Source organism: Triturus cristatus, chromosome 11, assembly GCF_964204655.1.
Source record: "Triturus cristatus chromosome 11, aTriCri1.1, whole genome shotgun sequence".
Classification (NCBI taxonomy): Eukaryota; Metazoa; Chordata; class Amphibia; order Caudata; family Salamandridae; genus Triturus; species Triturus cristatus.
The window spans coordinates 1,062,450,613-1,062,475,824 of record NC_140594.1 but is presented as its reverse complement, the minus strand read 5'-3'; the positions used below and the strand labels follow the sequence as shown (position 1 = coordinate 1,062,475,824).

General features: G+C 42.3%; 1 protein-coding gene across 1 annotated transcript in view; it reads left to right on the top strand.

The window, feature by feature from the left end:
• CCDC150 (coiled-coil domain containing 150) overlaps positions 1–23,852 on the top strand; it is a 343,163-nt gene extending 319,311 nt beyond the window's left edge. Inside the window, exon 28 of the mRNA XM_085635385.1 lies at positions 20,735–23,852. Coding sequence (XP_085491511.1) covers positions 20,735–20,815 — 81 coding nt within the window. The 3' untranslated portion in view covers positions 20,816–23,852. The remainder of the gene's footprint in view (positions 1–20,734) is intronic.
• The last annotated feature ends 1,360 nt before the right edge of the window (positions 23,853–25,212 follow it).

Genomic DNA, 25,212 nt, shown 5'->3' with positions numbered 1-25,212 from the left:
GCTTCTTTAATTATATCCACTTTATTAATCTGTTAATATTATTTAATTTTCAAAGTAGTCACAAACCCCCTGAGGAGGCTTCGCGGACCCCCAGGGGTCCCTGGACCACAGGTTGGGAACCACTGCTGTATATTTTAGACTTGGATCAGTCTAAAAGCAAAGACAAATGTGCACTCTGAGGCTTGTAACATAGCGATCGAGGTAGACAGAAACACCTCATGCTATAGGCTTAGAGGGATGATCCAAATGGTAGGAGGGACCGTCCACATGTAGTTGAGGCTTATAGTATAAATGGAATATTAGCCAGGCTACAGAAGACTGCATGGTATAAGATTTACATATGGATCAAGGGGCATTAAGAGATCTGTGCATTAGATAGGCTTTGAGTAAAATGCAGTTCTTTTTAGTCTTGCACCACCATTTAGTCTTGCACCTCCATTCTCCAGCTAGAGAGTGCCCCAGCTCACTTTAGTTGTCTACTACTATTCTGATGTAAAGCCTCATGCTTTAAAAAATTAGGATAAATTGCTGCTCTGGAAGCATTAATTAAACGATCGCCTATGCTCCCTGCCCCGTCTCTTTACTAATCTGCTTTTACTCACGGTGTGAGAGGAGACCAGAGTGCCTTAGTACAGCATCGGTATGGCTTTTTCAAAAATCTTAAAGTGTAGGTGTGCATGCACCTTGTTCCCTCAATATTCCCCATGGTTTTCAGAAAGCCTTTGCTTTCTCTCCATTTGAGTGAGGTGGAAATCTTCAAGCTTGCACACATCCTACACACTTTGTTTATTTTTTTTTGCTCCTTTCTTGGTAATCTTGGTAATAAGAGCATAGCCTTCGCGTACACGCCCACACAACGAGGACTCCAATATATGCTGCTGCCAAAGAATTTAAGACTTTTGATCTATCTGAGGTGGATACCAACCAGTAAGTAGTTTAATTAAGTTAGAACAATTTATATAGGGTACCAGATTCTAAACCCAAAAGGGGAGCAATGCCCTTTACATATATATCAAACCATACAATCCTCTGATTAAGTAAAAACAATACTGGAATTTAGTTAAAGGAAGGAATAGTGTAATGCAGACATTATCAAAGCAAACTCTCAGCATCTGAAGAGTAATGAATAAACCTAATGAATTGTTCAACATTGTCAAAAGGCTTACTAACTCTCTGAACGACACAAGTCTTGCTGCTTCAGCTTTCAATGCAATATTTTTATAGGCGACTTAACATCAAAAATGTTTTGTCTCTAATACTCCATCAATCCAATGACAGGTAAAACACTTGTTAATCAGCGGTCACCAACATTATGTCAATCACTCGACACAGATTCTACTGATATCCGGAGAAAATTTGAACCGATCCCCAAAGATTATCTTAAGCTGTAAAAAATGTACAACCACTTGCTTATTTTTGAGGATATCATGTCAGCCAAACTAATCAAAAAACAACTTCCATTTTGTTGTGTTTGCCCAAATTGTATTGGGTGTCACATCTGGTAAATCCACTTGACCCCAAAAAGAGATGTACCCTTTTCAGAGATAAGTGGATCTGGCAGGTTTCTCTAACTAACTCTCCAGGATGTTATACTTTGTTGGACAAGGAATGTTAGGAGTCAGACAAACCTGTCGGAGAACCTCTTATCCGCAGGTGATGATAGATGGAGCTCTGCCCTAGTACCCCAAAATCAGGACATAAACAATGTTTTGTATTTTACATCTATATAATTACCTTCTTTGAAGTACTAGCTTAAGAATCATTTCAATCCGAGTAATCATAATTGTTATAAATGACTCAGCATATAATAGGCAAATCAGAGCAAATGTTAGATAGGCTTGATCATATGGCATCACACATCCCTAACCTGTCAGCCATACAACTTATATAGCTTTATTAGTTTACTATGCTTTAATTATGCCAAGCCATATATAGTTTACACACATACGTTATGCTGTCATCAGGTTAGCAGTTGAAACCGGCTGTTCAGCATCCCCCACCACCAATTGGTCCATGCGTCTACCCCTCCCCTGCACTTGTATCTTATATACCTTTGTCACTAGTGGTGTATTATGAAGTGAGGGAAGTTCTTTCATTCTCGGCTCCTGTTTTGCTACAAAACCTGAAAACAATGCCCCTCTGGAGATGCATAGGGAAACTACAGCAGAAAATGCAAGTTCTCTCTTCTTTCTTTTAAGATCTACAGAAGGTCATCTCCCTATAGCCATAGCTACAACATGCACATCAGGGAAGTAGAAAGTTTTCTTTTTCCATCCTGCTAGATTGAATGGTGTCAAAAACATGGGGTTTTTAGGCAAGAATATGGTTATCAAGCACTCTGCTAGTATTACCATTACATCTGTTACTTCACTTTTTAAAGCCTTCTGCCTATCACAAGCATTCTCTTAATATTAAATGATGTCACGTTTACATGGCAGCATTCCATGTAACATGCACTATTATTATATAAAGCCTTGCCACACATGACAATCATGGTGTTCCTTCTTGAAGTCTTCACTTTGAAATTGTATCATGCCAGAGACCCTAAAAAAGTTTCTCTTGTACTAATGAAACCTTCTGCCGACCCTAAAGGGCTTTCCAACTTCAGACCAGTATCCAACTTAACCAGGCTGGATGAATGAGAAATTAGTTTCAAACCAATTGAATGCCTTTCTAAAAAAAAAAAGACGACTCAGTTCTTACTAATCAGGTGCCCACAAGGGACACAGTAAGGACACAGCCGCTTTAAAAATACTTGATGATGCTTATTCCTTCATTGACAAAGATGATGTGCGCTTATTCATTCTTCTTGATTTCTCAGCAACTTTTGATACCAATGACAACCACAAACGTATCTGCATATTTGATCAGCGCATGAATATCCAAAGTAATAGTTCTTTGTTGGTTCTTATCTTGCCTCTCAAACTGAAAACACTTAGTATGAATTGGCAAATGCAACTCTGATGTGGCTTCTACTTTAGGTGGTGTCCTTCGGGTTCCATCTTAGCCCTACTCTTTTTAAAATGCATTTGAAACCACTGAGAATGCTCTTCAAAGATGCTGGCTTAACAGTTCATCAGTATGCAAGATTGTCATTTAAGGACACCAGAACTGTGAAATAGGCATATGAAAACATAAGGACTGGATGTCTCAAAATGTATTGAGATTGTATCCGGAAACAGCAGAAGGCAATTTCTTACATAGATCTTCTATCATTCAACTGTATGCTCACTGGCAATTGGACTCAATCAGATTCTATCTGTCACTAGCAATAGAGGTCAAAACACTTGGTATCTGGCTGGATACCCAGTTTACTGTGTCTTCTTGTGTGCCAGAACAGTTTCTGCAGTTAGATCAACACTGTATTCCCTAAAAAAGTTAAAGCATTTTCTCCAGCCTTTGGACTTCAGACTACTTCAGACTAGTTGTTCATGTACTTGTCATTTCCTTTACTGATTATGGAAACTCACTTCTGAGTGGAGTGCCAAAATTCGACATTGAGCCCTTAAAAGCCATTCTTCACTCAGTAGCCAGGTTGTTCTCTGGTCCGAAGACACCTACATTGCCTCCCCGATGAAGTGAGGGTTAAGTAAAAGAACCGCTCCATGAAAAACAACAAAATACCTGCACAACCCACTGGAGTCTTGTGTTGGGCGGAAAAGCTTGAGGAGCAAAGACACTTTCTGACTAGAAACAAAAACTTCTTACATCATGGAGCTGCTAACCAGTCTTTCTCTGGTGCTACCCCAACCCTTTGGTATTCAGACTCACTAAGGAAGTGTTTTCATTCTGAAAAAACTCAAAACACACGTTTCAGCTCCATCTCAATGCCTAGGTCTCCTTCATTTACAAAACATTTCTGACTCATCAGTCACTTTCTGTCCTGTTCACTCGGGATACTCCAGATTAAGTTCCACATAATCTTTTAAAACCTTATTGTTGATTCTAAATCTCCCTTTTATTTGCAAGTCATCTAAATAAGTAAAACGCTAATCAAGGAACTAAGGGCCTCATTTATATGTCGGCAATATGAATACAACGTCGCGACTGAGTATACATACTGCCAACATGAAGGTCCTCCCTCCCGATTTAGCTACAGCAGCGACTACTCCATCACTGTCACTGCCGTGGCCTAACCTCTGAAACGGAGAATGGGCTGTCGAAATTACTGTATGTCCTCCTGTCCAATCAGGAATTGCAGAAATATAACCATTTTCTTACTGCTCGTCACTGCCAAGCACACCTTGGTGGTGAGGGACAGTTAAATGCAAAAAATGCTCCCCTTCACCATGGGAGATGACACACATGGCAAGGGGAGCATTACTTTTTATATTTTCAAAAAGAAAAACCCATTTTGTGATTTTCTTTTTGAAAATTAAAAAACAAAACAGTTTGGTGCACAAAACTGTAAAAGCATGGCCAGGAACTGCTGTGATGGTGGTTCCTGGCAATCTCTATAAATGAGTTTGGTGGTCATTTATAAATGTGGTGGGCGGGGAATGAGCCAGGAATACATCGCCCTGTCGGAACAACGAGCCTTCCGGCAATATATAAATGAGCCCCTAAATGTCACCTTTGATCACTAAGCCTTATCTGCCTTATTTTGCCCATCATTCTTTCATATATTCTCCAATTGACCACTCAACATGTCTGTTCTCATTGTCTCTTGTTCCTCTGTCTCTGCTCTTACCTTCTCTTGCCACCCCTCTCTAAAACAGACCTTTGAGATTCTCCAGATTCTGTTGCTTCCTCTATTCGGGATCCCATCTATTCTCGCCTTAATGTTATAAACCCTCCTCTCCCTGTGCTCTTTGCCTCTCCGGGTTTATGCTCCTCACATTCTTCAGTAATAATGCATTATGAATATCTATTCCATAGTTCACTCATTACCTAGGTCCTTATTGTATCACCTTATTCAGTATCTCATCTGTTTAAGTACTTGTAAAGTGCATTTTACAGTAAAGTGCACCTCTTTGGTTGTACTGTGCTATATAAACAATATTAAAAAATACATATATCTAAAAAGATGTCCTCTTTTGATGAAGAACCATAAGGGAAACACTAACTAATACGGACAGGAAAGACAAACTGTTATCACAGATGAAAGTTTGGTGCAGGCAGTTTAGAGCCCTGCAATTTAGGGAAAAACCATCTCGTCAGATCCTGGTGATCCTCAGCCAGTTGCATCAGCTGCCCAAGGATAAGGGTCCTGCAGTAAAGAACAACGGCACAGAATAGTAGTATTGTGGTTAAACCTTATGGATGCAAAACAACAGTTGATGGACAGAATGCAGAACAATGTCATACATTCACCCCAGTACAGAGATCTGGGCCTAAATCCATCGTTTTTTTGCTCACCATGCCGTTCCAGTTTGAACCAAGCCATATGCAAATCAGTCTTGACCCTGTGCCTCATGGGAACAGTCCAGCCCGAACTGCCAAGCCAGGTCCTCCCTGGACTGGAAACAAGCATCCTAGGACCGGTTTCGGGGTTTCACCCCTCTTCAGCCAGGATAGCTTGATTCCAGTGGCATGGAGAGCACGGGACCCACGTCTGGGCATACCCTTCCCACTCGGGGTGACAAATGCAAAACAACAGTTGATGGACAGAATGCAGAACAATGTCATACATTCACCCCAGTACAGAGATCTGGGCCTAAATCCATCGTTTGGCAGTTCGGGCTGGACTGTTCCCATGAGGCACAGGGTCAGACTGATTTGCATATGGCCATGTCTGAACTGGGGTGGCAGAGTGGGCTAAAGAACGGTGATGGATTAAACCCAGATCAGTTGACTGGGGGTGAGTGCTTGCAATGTTCAACACCCCGTCCATCATTTCCTTTTGTTTTTGCTTTGTTCGCCATAAGTTGGCAGGGTATGCTCAGACGTGAGTCCCTTGCTCACTTTGTCACTGGATTCAAGCAAGCCTGGCTGAAGACGGCTGAAATGCCAGAAACCGGTCCTAGGAAGCTTGTTTCCGGTCCAGGGAAGACATGGTTTGGCAGTTCGGGCTGGACTGTTCCCATGAGGCACAGGGTCAGACTGATTTGCATATGGCCATGTCTGAACTGGGGTGGCAGAGTGGGCTAAAGAACGGTGATGGATTAAACCCAGATCAGTTGACTGGGGGTGCTTGCAATGTTCAACACTCCGTCCATCATTTCCTTTTGTTTTTGCTAAACCTTATGGATGCCATTAAAATGCCTGGTTGCAGAATGGCATGAATTAGGATGGTACATGCTGATCAACTAACCAGAATCTACTTTCCACAGTTATACTAAGATTAAATGGCAGATAGAAAGTCAGAGGGAGAGTAAAAAACAGATGTTCTTCTGACTGGGAAGCTGCAAAAACATAATTTAGTAAGTACAGCAATGTGAAATGTAAAATTGAGACTAGGGTCAATAGACAAAGGCCTCAGGGTTGATATCCATATCAGACAGGTTAGAAAGACAGTCATGGACCAAAGTAGAAAAACGTGAAAAGGAAACTCAGTTTCCTTGTGACTGAGTTTTGGCGATTGAGAAGACATCCAATCATTGAGGACTCGGAGATAGTGTATCAAGCAAAGGGGCATACGCTAACTGCAACACCAGAAGATATAGTTGAGTGTACTGCTTTCCAGCAACTCGTTCTTGGAGACAATTTCTCTTTGATTAGATCTCCCATAGTGTGGAATGGTTCTTCTTGTCTGTTTACAATTACCTCCAGCATCCACTCCAACGAGGGTGACCCAGAGGTGCCAAATCACATTCCGATCGAGGTGGGTCGTGAAGACCAAAGGCAGCTTTACAGGCCTTACAGTGAGGATGTTCACTTGCGGTTGCTCTTATACCTGAGCTAGTTCATAAATACGATAAGTTCCCAGAGCCTTAACACTAGGCAGGGACAGACAGACTCAGGATCATGCTCACCCACTATGACAGATTTCACAGGTGTGCAGCACAAGGAAAACCACTGCTCTCAAACAGACTCTCTTGTTGAAGCTACCTCATCTGCCAAGGTTGTGTTGAAGAAGGTCACTAAAGTTTTTCCTATGTCCTTCTCAAAACTTGATCCACTAATGGTGCTATAAGCTTGACCATCCAAGTCACACCTTCCTAAGCTCCTGGGCTCATATGGCCAGATTTGCCTCACTAAAAGCCAGTGATGTTTGTCTCCTTCCGTTGGGTCTGGTTCCTCCCATACTTGCTTCCACCTAGTAAACCAAGCCTCATGTTGAAGTCATGTAGGCTGAGGCTCAAGTGCTTGTTTCATATTATCAAGCCCCTGAGGGCCACCTTACCTGGACTCTCCTCTAAAGAAGAAATTGGATCATTCCACTCCCTATACTGTCTTTGAAACAGATGATGACTTTGATGTGACTAACAAAAAAGGGTGTTGAATGTATTTTACCAAAACCAAATGTTTTGTGCTTTTACATAGTATGGAATGGCATGTCTAGGCAACCAGTATTTTCTCCACAACAAAGCCATGCTGCCACTATTTTTATCCATGGTAACTGTCATGCCCCGCAGTCATGCCTGGAGATGCGGAAGGTATTTAAGGAGCATTGAGGGCTTCTAACGCTGCTTAGCGTTCTAGCTGTTAGCCCGTTTCCGTCTCTTCGTTGTATTGCCTGACTTCCTGTTTGGTAGTGTTTCCTGTTTCCGGTTCAGAGGTCGTTGTGTCGCGGACTGTACGAGCCCCGGGCTGTTCCTTGTGCGGCAGTGTTTGTATTTCCCGGAGTTTGGGGGTCAACAACGGTAGTCGCACGCTGGTCCATTTGCCCTGCTGAAGTCGCCCACGGTCCAGAAGCCTCTGTCAAGTAAGGCCTCGGTGTTAGTAGCGTGGTGCTACTCACGGGGCGGTTCTTTGTTCAGCTCCCTGTTGTGGACTTCTTGTGCTTGTTTTACACGAATCCTGCGGTTAAGGATTCTCTCTGACTCTTCTGGCCAGAGCTATATTGTTTTCTTGAAATTCTTCAGTTCCGTTCGCATTTCATTACCCCCCCCATTAGGCAGGAGAAACTGGCGTGGACCTTTGGGGTGTATCGTAGGTTACAGTGGTACTTCATCAATAAACACGGTAACCATTAGTCATTGCAGGGGTATATTCGGGAGAAAGTTGTTCACGCATATCCCTTACATTCTTTTCCACCCATATTCCCTGCAGCTCTTCGTTGTCATATTTACCTCAGATTATCAGTGGACACACAAGGAGACTAGCATTCCGCCTATTCACACTCATCAGAAGATAGGGGTAAGCGCCACCATTACAGTTACAGATTGACGGTCCAGGAAAGTAGTGAATGTTGGTTGTAATCTTTGTGTATTCACATAGGGGTCTTGACGTCTACAATAAGATACATGCTGAGAATTCCCAAAGTCAAAAACAGCGTGGTAGGTGTATTTTCACTCACACAAGGTTAGACTGAAAGAGGGGAAATTAATGCACATTAACGAAGTGTCTTTGTCTTACAGCTGTGAAGTTCTGCCTGTTACCTAGAAGTTGTGTACCGCACGATCTGCCTTTTTCCCCGCCTACCCTTGTTTTGTTTCCCTGTTTTCCCTAGTGTCCCTCCTGGCTCTAGAGTCTGATAGAGCGGAAGGGGCGTGGGGGATGACAGAGGACTTCTCTTCAGGATTCCTGGCGCTCCTGCGGAACAGAACCACTGATCCTTACAGTAACAACCAGGAGCCCACCACTCCTCTTCCGGAATATGCAAACTTTTAAAAGCTCCATTGCACCACAGTGGGGCCTTGGCAGGTCATAAGAAAGTCGGTGACCCAGGTGGTGAAGCTTTTTGCCTCGTCACCTTCTCTTTTGTTGCTGCTCTTAGGTGGGATACTCCGTCACTCCCTTGATTCCTCATACAAGAAGGTATCATTTATTAGTACCCTAAGAAAGTGTTTTTACCATGTAAGAAAGTTTCAGACTATGGAAGCACTGTTGAGCAATGTTTTCAAGCAGATGTCTAACAAAGGTGCAAGAAAGTTGTAGGTATGCGTTTCTTACAGACCTAATGACCAGAATTTAAAATGGACTATTAGAAGTCATATCAACGCATACATTTGCACTATAATTGATATCAAGGTGCAAATATAGTGTAGATTTGTTTGGAAAGATTTACACTTAACATATATGTGAAGTTGAAATGCTTTTGTGTTATGGCACCGACAGCAAGATAGTGATTGTATTAGGATATTGGACTGTATTTTTCGGATTTATTTTCTAATGAACCGGGGTGGGTATTAGGCCTCTGGACAGATACCATAGTGTGCATACTCTGCCAATCAAGATAAGTTGAACTTGAGAGAAAAACATAGGCATGTATTATTCCAATGAACAGTAAATATGTGAATTTACCTGTAATGCACAGCCCCTGATGTTTTTATCTGGTCCTTGAAGTTGTAATGCTGAGCTTCACAGACAAGGGTATGAACACTTGCTTGGGAACAACGACAAGAATTAGCCATAATGTTCCAGAGTTCTGACATTCGGCAGTGGTGCCAATAAGCATGTGAGACTCCCCTAAGAGAATCATTAGTATTGTCCAGTCTGATTTTTAAACAAATGCTGAAACACGTGAAATGAGCCATTTCTGATGGATACGTCTAACCATGGATTCCTCGCCTTCAGGCTATTCCCTAGAGCCAGACTGGACCCAGAAATTTTTCATAAAGTGTTCCAGTGTGTCTCTAAGTCGCACCTTGAGTCTCCACGTTGGCTTGCTTCTGCCCAAGAAGTGAAGGAACAAAACCACATATAAGCCCCGCCCCTGCATACTGGCCTCCGTTCTTTTCTTTTCATGCCATCAAACACGGTTCCAGTGCTCTGCTCCCACTTTCGTCAGTCTTTCAACGATTCTCAAAACAAGATCCAGTGTACAAGGGAACGATGTCCCCCCTCTTAAAACTACATGCTTAAAACCATGGTGTGACTGCCAAAAAAAGATGGTGGTCAGGGACTCGCACTAGGGGTCTAAGGTGCATGGGTTCAGGGATCAAGTCATGTGATGAGTGTGCTCTCATGCCCCTGAAAGCAGTCGGGGACCACAAACCGTAGCTGTACATTGCCTAAAACAGGAAGAAGTCAGAGGCCACGCATTAGGCCTGCTCCTACTCCAAGTCAAGGGCGCAGAGCGGCTCCTGGGAGAAGTCTTCATCAGGGTTGAAGTCCTGTGATAAGTTGAAGTCCAAGTGCAAACATAAGAGAGTGAAGCCAGACTCAACAACATCCTGCAACTCAATCTCATAAGAGAAGTTGTGAGGACGTAAAAGTGCTAGACGATCTCTTCAGATCTGCGATTGAAGAGTCAATTCCACAGTTGATCCCAGTGCATACAGAGATCCCTGGGCCATTGGTGATGACACAGCAGGTTGAGGCCTTTATAGAGGCCGCAGTGTATCTTTGGCACACTTCCAGCTCCCTCTGGCACACTGTCCGGCCCCAAGGATCCACAAGAGATTTCAGTTTGTTTACCATTGGTAGAGCTACCCTTGGACCCTTCTGAAACCCCTTGGTCCCCCATAACAGATTCAGTGCCGACTCTGGTACATACTTTCACCCTGTCACCAATACCCATGTTGGTCCCTCCTTCATCTGCACCATAAGAGAATCTGGTACGGACTACAATTTTCAAGCCTGACTGACTATAGCTCATTTAGTCCCCATACAGCCGGAGACTAATCCTTTGCTTTCACTGCTACAGAAGCACACCTGAGGCTCCACTGCGCTTCTTTCTCTGACTCTGACCCGAGCTTGCCACCGCCTAGAAATTTTAAAAGTGGGTATGGTGATGATTCACCCCGCCCCCCAATTATGATGATTACAGTTTTACGTGGACTTACCATCTTCACCATCTAGTATTTTCTCTTAGGCTGCCAATCCATCACATCTGACAAATGGGTCCAGCATGGTTACGCTGTACCGTCTCTGTTCCCCCACCGCTCCTGCCTCCCACACCAGAACAGTTCTCGGAGAATCATCTGTCGATTCAGGAGCGGCAAGCTTTAGTCCCCAGATGAGCCAATCAGAGGGTTCCAGACTCATAAATAGTCAGACTGTAATAGCTTGTTACTCACGCTATGTCCTTGTGCCAAATAATGATGGAGGACTTTGGTGCACCATAAATCGTTGCCCTCTGAATGCCCTCCTAAAGAAGTCAAATTAAAAATGCTTGTGCTTGCCCATGTTCAGCCAGCCTTGGTTCCAGGCAACTGGATGGTGACCTTGGACCAGCAGGACGTGTATTTTCATGTGCCCATTGTGCAGTCCCACATACTTTATCGAGGGTTCATGATAGACCAAGAGCATTTTTTAGTTTTCCTTGCTCCCCCTTCAGCCTTATCAGTGCCCCTCGGGTTTTCACAAAAGTGGTAGCAGTGATCGCCACAGTCTGACTCAGTGCACCTCCAGATAATGGTGAACCTCCTGAGATCTTTGAGGGGTCTTGATCAAATTCACAGCCATAGTGGCACCAAACTCATTTGCAGAGGCTTCCTTTTATAGAAGCTGCAGCTCTTTCCCATCATTTGTAACAGGCCCAGGACATTCAGACTGTGATCCCAATGTTTCATCCTCGCTCCTTGAGCTTGGTGAGAGCAGCACTGAGGCTTCTTTGCCTGTTCGCCTCCTGCGTGTCAACTATGCCAGGTGGCAAATGAGGTTCTGCAATGGAATCTGAAGGCACAGTCGGTCCAGCACCAAGGCAACCTGTCAGATACCGTCGAGGTTTCAGAGGTGACAGCATTGACCGGCAGTGGTGGCTGTTGACCTGTATTTGGACCAGGCATAGCCTTCTTCCTTGAAAGAAGATTGGCTTGAACAGCACATCCCATAAGTGTAGAATTAGGTCATAGGTACTAGGCAAATATCATAGACCAATAATAGTATAGTAACTATTGTCGATAAAGTTCTTGAATTGTTGTCAGGATATCCAAACAGTTTTCAAATGATGAAATGAGAATCCACCAAGCTCCTGAATATGTTGTTGATTTTAATGTTCTTCAGTACATGTTGAATAAGGATTACAGCCAACACGTGTTTCGTCTATACATGTTGAGTACAATGACTTTTTCAAGGCTGTGATGGAGTGAAATATGAAAGAAAAAAACAATTGGAATACAGACTTTAAAGAATAATAAAATCACATAAGGAAAATGGTATGTACAGTCCAATGATCATGACATTTCCCAAAATGGTAACATGGTTATATTTATACAGAATGATGTCACATATAAAGATGGATCGCCGTAGCAAGAAATTTAACCAAATTCCAAGAAAGAAGAAATAGGAACATGTGTGATCCTAAGTGCCAAGAAGGAAAAGATAGAAAGAAAATAGATAAAAAGAGAAGTATTTCAGCACAACAGAAAAATAGCGTAATGTGTTACAATTTGATAAATGATAAAATGTAATTAAGAAATTTAAAAAAAAGAATACAACCCGATCCATGAAGTAGAAAGGAGTCAAAGAAGCACGTGAAACGACTCAATTAAGAGAAGAAATAGAAAAAGAAGACAAACCCATAATGTGTGGGGTTGGTTAATATCGAAGTGACACGTAACAGGATAGTGAAATGTAAGGACATAGAAGAATATGTCCCTTGCCACGGAAGTGCACAAGATCACTCGTTGAAAAGGAAACTAAATAGATAGATGCTTTAAATAAAAAAGAGAAACACATGTATGACATACCAATAAGCATGCAGGATGCTTTGAAAAAAAGTTTTTCAGTCCGTAACGTAGCTCAGTTCAAAATCCACGAAAGCGTATCCAATTGATAAAAAATCCTCTGTATGAGCAACTCTAATCTAGAATGTAAATATAAGGCAAAAATATATCAAATAGTGCACCCAAAATGTAGTGTAACTATAGGTCCTAAGATATTAAAAAAGTATAAAGGCTCGACAAACTATTGTATACATCAGTCTAGAGATTAACATGTAAATGACTGCAAAGCAATGTAAATGGCGATCCTACACATGTATAGAGCTGTTGGCCATAAATACTCGAAAACAGCCCTCCTAACTAGAAAGTTGCAATTATAGAAGGGCTCTTAAATAGAGGCACCGTATGCCCCGGTTAGTGGCACTATCTTCTTATTTTTATACTATAGTTACATATAGTTTATGGCACTTATACCATGAAATCATTATGAATAGATACATGTTTTCTTCGTTTTTTATTATACTAGTGAGACGAGCTTCTTTTTCTCTTTCCATCTTGGGGCATACGGTGCCTCTATTTAAGAACCCTTCTATCCTTGCAACTTTCTAGTTAGGAGGGCTGTTTTCGAGTGTTTATGACCAACAGCTCTATACATGTGTAGGATCGCCATTTACATTGCTTTGCAGTCATTTACATGTTAATCTCTAGACTGATGTATACAATAGTTTGTTGAGCCTTTATACTTTAATATCTTAGGACCTATAATTATACTACATTTTGGGTGCACTATTTGATATATATTTGCCTTATATTTACATTCTAGATTAGAGTTGCTCATACGGAGGATTTTTTATCAATTGGATACGCTTTCGTGGATTTTGAACTGAGCTACATTACTGACTGAAAAACTTTTTTTCAAAGCATCCTGCATGCTTATTGGTATGTCATACATGTGTTTCTCTTTTTTATTTAAAGCATCTATCTATTTAGTTTCCTTTTCAACGAGTGATCTCGTGCACTTCCTTGGCAAGGGACATATTCTTCTATGTCCTTACATTTCACTATCCTGTTACGTGTCACTTCGATATTAACCAACCCCACACATTATGGGTTTGTCTTCTTTTTCTATTTCTTCTCTTAATTGAGTCGTTTCACGTGCTTCTTTGACTCCTTTCTACTTCATGGATCGGGTTGTATTCTTGTTTTTAAATTTCTTAATGACCTTTTATCATTTATCAAATTCTAACACATTACGCTATTTTTCTGTTGTGCTGAAATTCTTCTCTTTTTATCTATTTTCTTTCTATCTTTTCCTTCTTGGCACTTAGGATCACACATGTTCCTATTTCTTCTTTCTTGGAATTTGGTTACATTTCTTGCTACGGCGATACATCTTTATATGTGACATCATTCTGTATAAATATAACCATGTAACCATTTTGGGATATGTCATGATAATTGGACTGTACATACCATTTTCCTTATGTGATTTTATTATTCTTTAAAGTCTGTATTCCAATTGTTTTTTTCTTTCATATTTCACTCCATCACAGCCTTGAAAAAGTCATTGTACTCAACATGTACAGACAAAACACGTGTTGGCTGTAATCCTTATTCAACATGTACTGAAGAACATTAAAATCAACAACATATTCAGGAACTTGGTGGATTCTCATTTCATCATTTGAAAACTGTTTGGATATCCTGACAACAATTCAAGAACTTTATCGACAATAGTTACTATACTATTATTGGTCTATGATATTTGCCTAGTACCTATGACCTAATTCTACACTTATGGGATGTGCTGTTCAAGCCAATCTTCTCTCATAACTTTCTGGCATTTTGTGGTTTCAATTTGCTTATGGCACTTTTGGGTAGTAAGTGTCTCGGCTTACTAAGCACCCCTTTAGACATATAAATATCAATCATAATATACGCCTTTTACTTGGTCCCTTTGACATTTGTTTGAGGTGCGGTCCATCCCCATTTTGGGAACACTACTACCTTTCTGTATATTAGTCTTCTTCCTTCACTACCCAGAGTTAATGGTGTAGATGAATGTGTCGCTGCTGGGTTGGCAAGTTCATCTGGGAGACATATGGGGGAGATCGAGATCAGAGGCTTCTCGTGTTCAACCGAAACCTAGTTCCATATAATTATACTGAAGTTGCTGTGCTTCTCTGTAAGTCCTTCACCTTCTTTCAAGGGCCTCGTAAGCGCTAGAGCAGCGCCTTGACTCCACATAACCCAACCGTGGATTGCTTCTTCGGACACACGTGGCACACACAGGCAGTTTACTAGAACACGTCAAACCCTCAGGGAGATCAGTCTTATTTCTTCGGGGCACGTTTCCCCTACTCGTCGCCAGTTGTAATAATCCACCACAGCTCTAAAGCACATAAATGACTACACCACACACTGAGCTCAATAGCACATCTTTATTATTTAGCAGGTAACCGTTAACTGAACGCATTGCATCATGAACTTTATTGAACGCACCCAGACACCCTGATTGCGTAATGTTGTATGGAGTCCGCCAAGGACCACAAGGGTCCTACTGCACATGATCACACTTCACTACAGACCCTAGATATCCATCTGAACAAAGGTTGTCAACTTTTTCATCCTTCTCATCAAGCCTGGCTAGTTTTTTATTCACCCAGTACACAAACCCACTCCTGTTTGGTATCTTAGTGTTCCTTAATTGTGTTTTAGCAATCTGACATTCAGTGATTTGCAAATAATGTCTTGAAAGATAGCCTTCCTTACTACAGTCCCAGAGGGTGGGAGAATTGTAGTTCCTCCTATCTTTTGAAAACTGTATGTTTTTTGCTAACATGAGGTAGTCTTACAGGCTCGTCCTTAATTTCTTCTTTAAAAAAACCTTAGGTTTTGACATAAATCAGGAGACTTTCCATAGAACATTTTTGATCAATGATTCAGCATCCCGATACATGAAAGGATTTTTAATTGTACCAAAAGGGCAAAAATGTCATAATTTCTGCCAGGCTTGTCATAAAATGATAGCTTTTCTATAGGAACAACAGATCTGTGCGGTCTGACAAACCTGCTTGGTTATCGGTGCTACATCTTGGAACCCTATGATATGAAGGGTCTAATGCCTACTAAGGGTATACACGCCCAGTTAATATCAATATTGTGTTCAGGAACCTCCAAATGGCATTGACAACCAGCCACATGGAGTCTGCAGCATGCCATGGCTTATTATCCACTCACTACTATTGAGACTTCTTCCTTCCTCAGTTGTGAAAATCACTGGATCCTGGTAATGTCATCTCTGACAGAGCCTGTTCTTCCTGGTCAGTAAAAGACACATCATCTATATCAGACCCAGCATTTCTTAAAGGATGTGCATACATAGGCGAAGGTCATGTTGACCTTGAGCTGAGCAGGTTCAAATCTGCCTTATTGTAGTTCCTTGTATCAGGAATCCTGCAATTTTGAAGAGGTGTCTAGCTCCCATCACATCGGGCGCCATATTGGAAGGGTTTATACTCTATTTTAATGATTTTATGTTTTCTGCATTTTCTCACCTTATAGTTAGTTTGACCTGTATTGCCAGTACCTTTCACTCATATGGGAGCCTGGAGTGGATTGTGGGATCGCTGGACCCTGGTTTGAATTCTTGAATTCCTCCCACCTGTTTTTAGACGTTCACGCCCCCGCATGAAGGGATACTTAAAGCAGCAGAAAGCGCGTCCACGCCCCAGAAAGCGTGTCCATGCAGCGGACATGCACGTGCTGGTGCACCAAAGACACACCTAAGGCAAGCCTGTCTGGGTCCGTCCGTGTCCATATCACGCCGAGCGCCAGTCCCCCTGCCTGTTTTTATCCCCCAACTCGCCTCAAGAATATGTTATACAGCGAAAGAACTCTGCACCCTTAACGTAAAATGAAAGAGTTCAGGATGTGATTGGTTGGGCCCCCTTTCCCTTCTCTATGCCTCTTCTATGACCTGTCAGGAATGCGGCGTTCAAATAATGAACCCTGAGCCGAAGGTTAAAAGCAGTACAAAGATAAATATCAGTACGAAGACAAATGTTTTAAACAAATTTAATAACAAAATTGGTAGTTCAAAAATTAAAATCCTCTGTGCTCTTTTAAACGCCAGATCGTTGATAAAATGTAAATCTGAATTTGCAGATTTCTTAGGTAGCCAACAGTTAGATATAATATGTGAGTATGGAACCTGGGTGGATCAATCTTCTGGTCCTGACTTGGTGGCAGCAATTCCCCCTAGTTACTCTATCGATTAGACAGACCTCACAATTGATGTAGAGGACTTGCTATTATCTATCAGGACACCATGCCGGCCATTTCTGGACCGGCCTCATAGCCAGAATGCGAGGCACTTACTTTTAATATAGAACTTTCATAAACGCAGTCCTTTAATGGATTATTAATCCTTTGCCCTTTCACACAGACGGTGAGCTCCTTACTGGAAGCCGGTTGGTGTGCCAAAAATCTCACTGTCTTCGGAGATTTTAACTTTTACTTGGAAGCCTCAGTTGATAAAGACACGGAGGCCCTTACTAGGACCATGGCTAGCTTCGGCCAGTCCCAAATAGTGGGCGGCCCCTCTCATCTTCCCAGTCATTTCGCTTGATATGGATGGATCACCTTACTGTTATGTTTGATATTAAGCTACAGAACAACACACATCACGGAAAACCACTGTATAGCATTCACAGACCTCGTGCCTGGAACAGAATTGAGACAGATCAATTCAATCAGACTTTAGCTTACTCTGAGCCTGACCTCTCAGAGGGCTTGGATTCAGCCTCTTTAAACTACTCTAATTGGTTGAATTCAGCCGTTTCCCTTTCAGCTCCACTTAAGACTTCCCATTCACATAGAGGTAAACCTTCCACACCTAGGTTCACAGATAGTCTTAGAATGCAGAAACAATGCTGCAGAGGACCAGAACGGAAATGAGTATAGCAAGGATGAAAAAGAAAAATACAAGCGATGTATGAATGATTATTAGTCCTTACTGTCCAAAGAAAATTCTGTTTATTTCACACCAAAAATGTATTCTGCTAAAAATTCTACCAAGGAATTATTATAGGTAGTGTCAAAACTATCTACTGTTCCGAGCAACAATCAAATAAGCAGCAGCCAGGCCTATTGTGACACCCTTGCTAGTTTCTTTCTTGATAAAGTAGAACAGATATACAATAAATTTGATCAAAATCAAAATATTACCCATGAAGCCGGGACTGGTCACTTAGTGCCTCCACTATAGGGGCCTGTGTTCAACCTCCTGACTGGTTCAAAATCCTGGCGGATCCACTCAGCCTTTCATCCTTCTGAGGTCGATAAAATGAGAACCATTGAGCTGGATAACAATAAACATCTGTTATTCAGCACCAAGAGACCCTTCTGGGTGAACGTGCGCTTTCAAATACACATGTTCAGTTAAGGAATTGACCAGCCTGTTTCAAACCAGGGACAGGCCTACTTTCACAGAATTTTCCGCAATCACTAGCAATCAAGTAATGATGCAAATTCAAACTACTAAGTCAGGCTCCCCGATGGACCCATGCCCCCCTGTGGTAATCAAAGTAGCCCAAGAGATTAATACTACTCTTCTCACCAGTATCTTTGATTCTATGTTTAAGAGAGGATATTTTCCCAAGCAATGGGAGGTAGCCTCTACTTTCTCTTATAAATAAAAACCCAGTCTGAATCTGACAGATCCCAACAGCTACCGCCCCATCTCTCTGCCATCCCCTACCTGCTAAGATTGCAGAAAAGCAATGAATCAGCAGCTTGCATAATTTATACAGAAAAATCAGCTGTTGGATACCACCCAGTCCGGTTTCAGAAGCGGTCACAGCACCTAGATGGCCTGGATTAAAACAACCGATGAGATACGGTCCACCTTGGACAATTGAGGGAGGGCAGACCTTGTCTTACTCGATCTATTGGCAGCCTTTGATACGGTCGATAACAATTTGTTGATTGACTGGCTCTAGGCTGTCAGCATTGAAGGGGCTGCACTCGCCTTGGTAAAATATTTTCTCTCGGGGCGAATGCAAACAGTGGTTCTGGACCAATTTGTTTCTGATCCTTTCTCCCTACCATGTGGGGTCCCATGTGGATCCTCACTTAGTCCAACGTTGTTTAACATTTACGTGACGCCATTGGTAACCTTGATCAGATCCATGCCCAATCTGTTATCCGTTAGCAAGGAACTAAAACCTTGGCTTTTTTCTAATTAAGTGTTTTTTTCTGAGCCCAGTCAGCATTGCTAGGGCCAAGACACCTCCAGCTAATAGTGAGCACTATAAGTTACTCTAACATAACATATCACTGTTACCTTTACATATGCGTGCCAGAAATGAAAATAAGAACGTTGGACCTTAGAGAAGTAAAATATGGTCCAATGGTGCCTTAACTTCACGTAAATAAATTAAAGCAGCATCCTACATTGTTGGAGTTCATGAATACAGCATTGCAGAAGTAAAACAAAACAATTGGCAGATGGGACCAGGGTATTACTATTATCACTAGGGCTTAAAAAGCAGAAAACGAATAGCGTAGAAGTTATTCCTGGATGGGAGTCATTATATCCCGTTACAACCTGTGACCGTAGTGATGTATTTTAATGCAACTCGAAAAAAGCAAAAAGAATAATTGATGGACAGGATGCTGCACAATGTCAAACATTTACCCCAGTACAGAGATCTGGGCCTAAATCCATAGTTTTTCTGCTCCCCATTTCATTCCAGTTCAAACCCAGCCATATGCAATCAGTCTTGACCCTGTTCCCCATGGGAACAGTCTAGCCTGAACTACCAGGCCAGGACGTCCCTGGACTGGAAACAAGAAACCTGGGAAGACCTGGCTTGGCAGTTCGGTATGGACTGTTCCCATGAGGAACAGGGTCAAGACTGATTTGCATATGGCTGGGTTCGAACTGGGGTTGCGAAGTGAGCTAAAGAACGATGATGACAAGATCTGAGACTGGGGGTGAGTGTCTGAAAAGTTTCAGCACTCCGTCCATCATCTCCTTGTGTTTGCTTTGTTCGCGCTAAGTTGGCAGGGTATGCCCAGCCGTGGGTCCCTTGCTCACTTTGCCACTAGAATCAAGCTAACCTGGCTGATGAGGGGTGTTACCCCGAAACCAGCCCCAGGATGCTTGTTTCCGGTCCAGGAAAGACCTGGCTTGGCAGTTCGAGCTGGGCTGTTCCAATGAAGAACAGGGTCAAGGCTGATTTGCATATGGCTGTGTCTGAACTGGTGTGGCGAAGTGAGCTAAAGAACAATGATGGATTCTACTCAGATCTGTGACTGGGGGCGAGTGTCTGAAACGTTTCAGCACTCCGTCCATCATCTCCTTGTGCTTGCTTTGTTCGCCCTAGGTTGGTAGGGTATGCCCAGACGTGGGTCCCTTGCTCACTTTGCCACTGTATTTAAGCTAGCTTGGCTGATGAGGGTCATTACCCCGAAACCGGTCCCATGTTGCTTGTTTCTGATCCAGGGAAGACCGGGCTTGGCAGTTCAGGCTGGACTGTTCCCATGAGGTACAGGGTCAAGACTGATTTGCATATGGCTGGTTCTGAACTGGGGTGGCGAAGTGAGCCAAAGAACGATGATGGATTCAACCCAGATCTGTGACTGGGGGTGAGTGTCTGAAAAGTTTCAGCACTCCGTCCATCATCTCCGAGCAAAACTGGCACAACAGAGTGCAATGCTATCTTTACTACAGTCGCTTTCACCCACTCTTTGACATATAAGAGTGGGTGAAAGTGGGTTTGTAGCAATGATACATATGTACATCTAAGGATTTCCCATTAACTTCCAAAATTAAATTGAGTCATATTTATGTTTATCTGGCTTTCAGGGTAGTAAATCTGTTGAGTCCAATTTCTTAGAGTAATTTTTCCTGTCACCATTGTAGATAGTGTTCACTGGTATTGATGGCAGTCCAAGCACACTGGCTAACAGTGTGATCTGTAACTTCTCAATCCATAGGTATGAAGTTCCAGCATCAAAGTCCTCCTTGCTGCTCTTTGTCTCTAAGTGTCATGTTGTCTTCTCTTTGTATTCAGGATGCAGTGGATGAAAGGCCTACGAAGCTCCAAAACAATTCCTCGCCAATTCATTCTGAGGCAGAACAAGGACATGTCTGAGATGTATCCGGCTGAACAGAACCATAGGTGTCATCCCTGCTGAAAATAAGATCACATGGGCTTCTTCTGAGCCTGCGTCCTCTTAAGAGCACAACGTCCTATTCTTGCAGAGGCTGGTCATTGCCCTTTCGAAACCCGGACCTAGACCAAATGTTATCATTCAAAGCTGGATAATAGTATTGGACATCAACATCATAATAGATCAGTTTTAGTCTACACGTTTCTCTATAACAATAAAAAAGATAGGATATGCTTGATTTTAATTGGCTTTGCTGAATGTTCCTCTAGAATTATGAATCACATCTTAATTTAGGTGTCTGGAAGGTATGCCTTTTAATGGTGCATTCGGTCTTTGGCTCAAATAGCCTTGCTTGGTTGAAGCCACTTTGAATGCCAGAGCTACTCAAAACTGCAAAATCCTTGTTTGGCCACAAATTGGGCACTGGAGAATTCTTTGCCTTAAATCAGCGACTACAAAATTATTTTTTACCTGAATCATAGTGGGCGAGTTGGTATCTCATTACCAAATAAGTGATGTTTACGTCCAGTAGCGTCCGTGAAAGAGAGCTGCCATTCAAACAAAGTTTGTCATCTTAGTCTGCTCGATTGATAATACAGAAATATGCATGATTTTACACTGCAGTCACCTCACTATGTTTAATTCTAGAAGGAATTATAAATCGCCCCTAACTTTTATCTGGGAGGATAGCTTATCTTGTCAATGAAAACCATCCACCATCCAAGCCTCCATGTCATCCAAACAGTTGTCAGCGCAGGGCTTTTGTTCACCTGAAATCGTGATTCGTTGAGGCAAAGTTGGTGTCTTCGGTTTGCAAGTGTCATGGTCAATGCCAGGGTTCTCCAAAGTTAATCCTGGACGGCCAGATCCATGCCAGATTTTTAAGATAACTACATTTATCTGCATGGGGATATGCTAAAAATCTGGCATGGATCGGCACTGCAGGATCAACTTTGGAGAACCCTGGTCTATGGCGTTCATTTACAATGACACCCAACAAATAAAGTGAATGGTGCCTTAGACCGAAAAAAGTGGTACACCAGTCAGCACCAAAAGCTCACATAGCCAAGTGCCTTTTTGTTCTTGAGCTGAACTAATAGGAATTTGCCTGAGATCCTTAACCAATCGTGCCCGTCAGATTGCTCTTGATCCAGGGCAAAGGAGGCAACCCAGATCACCGGTATTTGGGCTTCCATCACTGAATGAATCAATGTCCTCTAGAGTTACAGCCAGATTGTCTGAGTGATGGGTGAAAGACATAGTGAAAATTGTGCTAGCATCTTGTCATCTAAAAGATGTTTAAAGGCAGCATGATCATATACAGTTGAAGGGGGTTTTGAACTGAATCTAGGTTTGGGTATAAGGCACTGGGGTGACATTGCATACCAGAGAGCAGGCAGCTTAATTTGTATAGAAATGTTCACTCTATTGCATAATTAATTCTACAGTTTCAGTTACAGCAAACTTTAATCTTCCTGCTTGATAATTGAAGTCAAATTGCACCATTTTGTGTACAAAATGCAAGAGTAATGTCTGAACTAGAGTTGCGCTACTTTTGATGTCATCCATAAATCTAGCAACTCCTGGTGTGTCCCACTTCCCACCACTGGATAGAGCTCAATCTGCTGCGGTTGTGTTGAATCCCTTATGCTAACCCTGGTTCGGAGTTACCAGAGGATCACTGTGTTGAAACCGGCTACTGTCCGCTGACTGATGTCCAATCGAATTTAGTACGAAGGTGGAGCAGTCATGCTCGGCTTGTAGATCCCAAATGATGACTGTGCTGAAGGGATATCCAAGTATACAAACATCACTTACGCTGAAGGTACCTTGTACTTTGTAGCTGCTACACACCTTTAATCCTTGTTTGCTTTTTAAATGGGATGGTCACCCCTAAAGTGAAAGCCACCATCGTTCCTCGTTCTCATGCCAAGGGTCTTTACAGTCACGCAGAGCACGTGGTAGGATCTTTAGCCTTGCTTCCTTTGCTAGGACAGGCCAGTGCAAAACCTGGTTTTATTTACCATTAGACATTATGTCTTGCACTATTAAGTCACCTGTAAGGCACACACTCAATGTTAATACCAGTAGTGCAATTGAAATGTTATTCAGCATAATACTGAATTTCCATAGAAGAGTGAAAAAATCTGGATGCAAAATCAAACTATTAAACCTAGAACAAAATTTCACATTACAATTTGGACCCAGTGATTTTTTTTGCATTTTTATTTAAATGATACCCAGTAAGAATCCGACTGTAATTTCAGTTTCCTCTGGTTAGCCATCTGGCCCTCCCTTTGAAATTTGCTACCCGGTGCATGCTGATGGTGGCTGCAATATAGGCGGCTCAGCTGCCATAACATTCAGACCACCCCAATAATAGATCTCTGTCCCGCATTGCTTTTGATGTCCTCCTATACTCCAGCACAGACTATTTAGCCTCCACCCATTAAACAGGGGGTCAGATTTTTGGGGTCTATATCAAAATTCAATGTTCATATGACTACCTAACGCTGTGCCAAGTGCCATACTAGTATCACATTTTGCACAACTCTGGCGGTTTATGACTCTAAGCTACCTCACTATTAAGGTGAATTCCATTGCTTCTTTGTACCCGGCATTGCAGGGGTATGGAAGCCTGGATATTTGCAGATCTCCCAGGTGAACTTTCTGATCCTTCAGTGCCATCAGCAGGGCATAAAGGCCAGTTCCCCTATCTATGCCATCTGTGAAATAAATCAAATGAGCAAAGGTCAAAGAAGTTTGTTCCTATAGTTTGTGACTATAATATGGACATAAGTAAAGAAGATGTTTCTAGACTTAAATATAACTGGAGGTGTTTTTAATGACTCTATCAGCTTATTTATAGATTGATCACAAATAACCCTTTTTACAGTAGTGACCTTAAGATGTGCCTATTTTGGAATTCGTATAGTTTTAGGGCCACAGTGTGATATAATTTTGCATTCTGTTTGTCATAAAATGTTTGTAAGTTGAATTAAATTATTAAACGGTATTTAATTTTGTAAAAGCGTATGCTGTTTTGTGTTTTTATTCGCAGAAGCAAACCCGCTGCACTGTGATGCTGTAAGATTTAAATTTTAGAAAAACCTTTCCAGTGGTCTGAAACTAGGACTGAAGCTCAGAAAGCATTTATCTAGCAGAAATCTCTATTTGCTTTCCATGAAATTTAAAACGTGTTTTGGCGAAAATATACAAAATACTAGCATACATGCATACACATCAAGAGGGTTACAGTCTTCCAATCCCTGCACGCAGAGACCTACAATCCTGCCCACAATACAACACTTTTCACAGATACAACACACATAGGCACGGATGCACTCACAACACAACAACAGCATCAATGCACACTGCCACCACAAATACAGGCAACTGTGCTTTCAGACAACACCTACAGGCTCACATGTACAGAGACAGCACACACGAAATCAAATATGCACATAACACAAGGCACTAATACCTTTACAGCTGTCAAGTAGCCTGATCTCATGTGTGCCACCTTCCTTTTCTGATTGACTGCTGTCACACCTCTTTATTTCCTTTGCCGCCTAGCCATTTAGGCCTGTTCCCTTGCTGTAAGAATCCATGCTCTGCTGGCAGTGTGCTCTCTCTAAGCTAAAGTAGGTACACAATGCCAGGGGCATACTGTTGATCGTCAGAGACATCTACATGTAATTATTCTAGCCCATTTGCTCGTGTCAGACGTCAGCCTGATATGCAGATCCACCATTTGTTGCTTTGTAAGCAGTCCCAAGGCCTGCTCTGGGCTGGACATGTGAATGGTCACATCCTCCTGCTTGGCTCTAATTAAGGCTAGGCTTCTAGGGCTTGCTTCTGGCAGAGTCCTCATCTGTTCTTAAGGAGGGTATCCATGCATGAGGCTGGGTCTGGAAACTGTGAGCTGTCTGTAGTCTAGGAGCCTGGTGGTACCATAGCGTTTTAGGGAGTGGTGCTAGAAGTGTTACAGCATTTTAGGGAGTTGTACTAGAAGCACCACAGCATTTTAGGGAGTGGTGCTAGAAGTACTACAATAATCAGACTGGAGGGAGAAAGAAGAGCCTCTGATCCACTCAGCTTCCTTATCTCAAGTATCAAAAAATCAATGGGGGAGTGGATCACTAGTCCCAAAAGAACCAGGGAATGCAACGGTAGTACAAGGTACTATTAAGAAACCCTCAATCACGTATTGTCAAGATCGATTTGAGCGGTATATTTTCGTTCTCCGCTTCGTTATTGACAACGTGACAGCATCATCATCGGGTTAGTGCAATGCTTCCTCCACCTGGAGGTCGTTCCACTGGTCGTTCTAGTAGTGATCGTAGAATACAAAAGTGAGTTCTGGTGAAGTGACAAG